The 2500-nt window shown below is 41.4% G+C and overlaps 2 protein-coding genes across 2 annotated transcripts in view; both read left to right on the top strand.

Moving 5' to 3' along the window:
- ilkap (integrin-linked kinase-associated serine/threonine phosphatase) overlaps positions 1–947 on the top strand; it is a 6745-nt gene extending 5798 nt beyond the window's left edge. The window contains exons 9-10 of the mRNA XM_062419366.1: positions 109–190; positions 758–947. Coding sequence (XP_062275350.1) covers positions 109–190; positions 758–898 — 223 coding nt within the window. The 3' untranslated portion in view covers positions 899–947. The remainder of the gene's footprint in view (positions 1–108; positions 191–757) is intronic.
- A 1164-nt stretch (positions 948–2111) lies between these two features.
- Positions 2112–2500, top strand: part of zgc:162872 (BAR_ACAPs and ArfGap_ACAP domain-containing protein) — a 13620-nt gene continuing 13231 nt past the window's right edge. Inside the window, exon 1 of the mRNA XM_062418889.1 lies at positions 2112–2464. Within this exon, the coding sequence (XP_062274873.1) occupies positions 2412–2464 (53 nt within the window). The 5' untranslated portion in view covers positions 2112–2411. The remainder of the gene's footprint in view (positions 2465–2500) is intronic.

The following is a 2500-nucleotide window of genomic DNA, read 5'->3' as shown; positions in this document are numbered from 1 at the left end:
CCCACATGCAATCGATCAGTTTTGAATCTTTTGAACTTTACTTCTTAACAAAGTTGAATCTACTATAGTGTAACTGTGTTTAACTTCTTCTTCTCTTCTCTGTTGCAGGTTCATCATTCTGGCCTGTGACGGGCTGTTCAAAGTGTTTTCTGCTGATGAAGCGGTTAAATTCGTCCTCAGCGTCCTGCAGGTGTTTTTATGTCTTTATGTCTTTAAAGGATGTTTCATATGTTAGGTTTCAGTTCTTCTTCTCTTTGCTTTCAGTTTAATATTCATCCTGATCTGTTCTAACCATCATCTATCCTCCTCTCTTATTTCTCTCCTTCTCTCTCCTTTCATCTCTCTCTCTCTTCTCTCCTTCTCTCCTTTCATCTCTCTCTCCTCCTCCCTTCTCTCCTCTCTTTTCTCATTTCACCTCTCCCTCTCTCTCCTTTCATCTCTCTCTCCTCCCCCTCTCTTCTCTCTCTTTTCATCTCTCTCCGCCTCCCTTCTCTCCTCTCTTCTCTCTCCTTTCACCTCTCCCTCTCTCTCCTTTCATCTCTCTCTCCTCCCCCTCTCTTCTCTCTCCTTTCATCTCTCTCTCCCTTCTCTCCCTCTCTCTTTTCATCTCTCTCCTCCTCCCTTCTCTCCTCTCTCCTCTCTCCTTTCATCTCTCTCTTTGTCTCTCTCTCTCTCTCTCTCCTCTCTCTCTCTCTCTCTCTCTCTCTCCCTCCTCTCTCTCTCTCTCCTCTCTCCTCCCTCCTTCTCTCTCCTCCAGGAGGGAAGTGTTGAGCAGAGGTCAGGACTGACGGAGGAGGAGGTTCGGTTTGAAGCAGCGTGTCAGCAGCTGGCCAGCGAGGCTGTGAGGAGAGGCTGTGCCGACAACGTCACTGTGATCCTGGTTTCTATTGGCTACTGAACACACACACACACACACACACACACACACACACACACACACACACACACACACAGCAGCCAGTTTACATTCTGCTCATCTGCCTTCTTCTTTCGTCTGTTTTACAATAAAATCCTTTTTCTTACATTTGATGTCAGAGTCAATTCTTGATGTGTGTGTGTGTGTGTGTGTTTGTGTGTGTGTGTGTGTGTTTGTGTGTGTGTGTGTGTGTGTGTGTGTGTGTGTGTGTGTGTGTGTGTATGTGTGTGATGACTAAGAAGCAGTGTTTGCACAAAGACATAAATATGCAGACGCTTCATTTTAATCAGATTATAAAACTCTGAACCAGTTTCATATCAGTTCATCAGCGGCTCCACCAGCCTGTCAGTGAAAGAGAGAGAAGAAGAAAAAAGGAGAAGAAGAAGTGCAGGTTCACATTCTGCAGTTTTTGTCTGGGAAGTCTTCTTTCTAAATATTCAATATATTCAATTTCAAGTCCATCAACTGTAACTTTCTATGACAGGTGAGAATATAAATATGAACATGTATTTAAAAATATGTATAATATCTGAAACTTTCCACTGTCAGTATGTAAAAGTGTAAGTTAATTTATATTAATAATTTCAACAATTCTTTTAATTTTTACTTCATTTGCAGATCATTTTCTTGATTTATGATTCAGTTTTTTTGTCCATGTTTCACAGAAAATGAAGTGTTATAATTTCCCACAAAACCAAAGTAATAATTTATTATTTAGAATTTACTGTCACAGAGGACTAAAGAAAATATTCACATTTGAAGAATTATAGAGTTTGAAGATTATTTCTTAAAGAGTGAATCCTAATGATGATTATTGGATTATCAAAATAGTTAGCAATTAATTTAATAGTTGGCCTCTAATTGATTAAAGGACAAAAAAATAATACTATTGTTTCTGTGCTGGAGACACAGCTGGACAAGGTACTAGTACTACTAATAATACTACAAATACTTCTACTAATACTACTAATAATAATACTTTTATTATTTCAGTTAACTAAATTATTGTTTAACTGCTAGTTTTAGTTTTATTCTTAGTGAACTATAATAACCCTGCTCTGATCTCAGCTTGGTGGTTGTAGTTCCACTCCGAGCCGCCGGGGGCGCTGTCTCTCTCTGCGGGCTCAGAGTGCATCATTCCCGGATCTGTGGCGGAAGCTGAGCAGCAGCAGCAGCAGCAACAGAGGCTGCAGGATGCACACAGCTGTCTGATCACAAACACTAAACTACCTTTTTATTCACGCTGTAAACCTCCTGCTGCAACATGCGCGCGTTCATCGGCGCGTGCACGGTGCGTGATCTATCGGCTGCGTTTGAGACTATCGATTAGGCGCGAGGAGGAAAGTTATTGGTGGTTATATTTGGTCGTGGACTTAGTTTAATATGAGTGACGTGAATCATCATGATCGATAACCGATGACAGGCTAAGTGTCAGCATGACGGATCAATAAACGTATCGACAGGTGATCAGAGAAGAGAACAGCTGGCAGACATCATGGACTCGCTGCTGGACTTTGAGGAATGCATCAAAGACTCTCCTGAGTTCAGGTAAGTAAACACACTCACACTGTCACTACGCATGCG

The sequence above is a fragment of the Scomber scombrus genome, chromosome 5 (assembly GCF_963691925.1).
Source record: "Scomber scombrus chromosome 5, fScoSco1.1, whole genome shotgun sequence".
In the NCBI taxonomy this organism is placed as follows: domain Eukaryota; kingdom Metazoa; phylum Chordata; class Actinopteri; order Scombriformes; family Scombridae; genus Scomber; species Scomber scombrus.
This window is presented reverse-complemented; position numbering and strand designations above follow the sequence as displayed.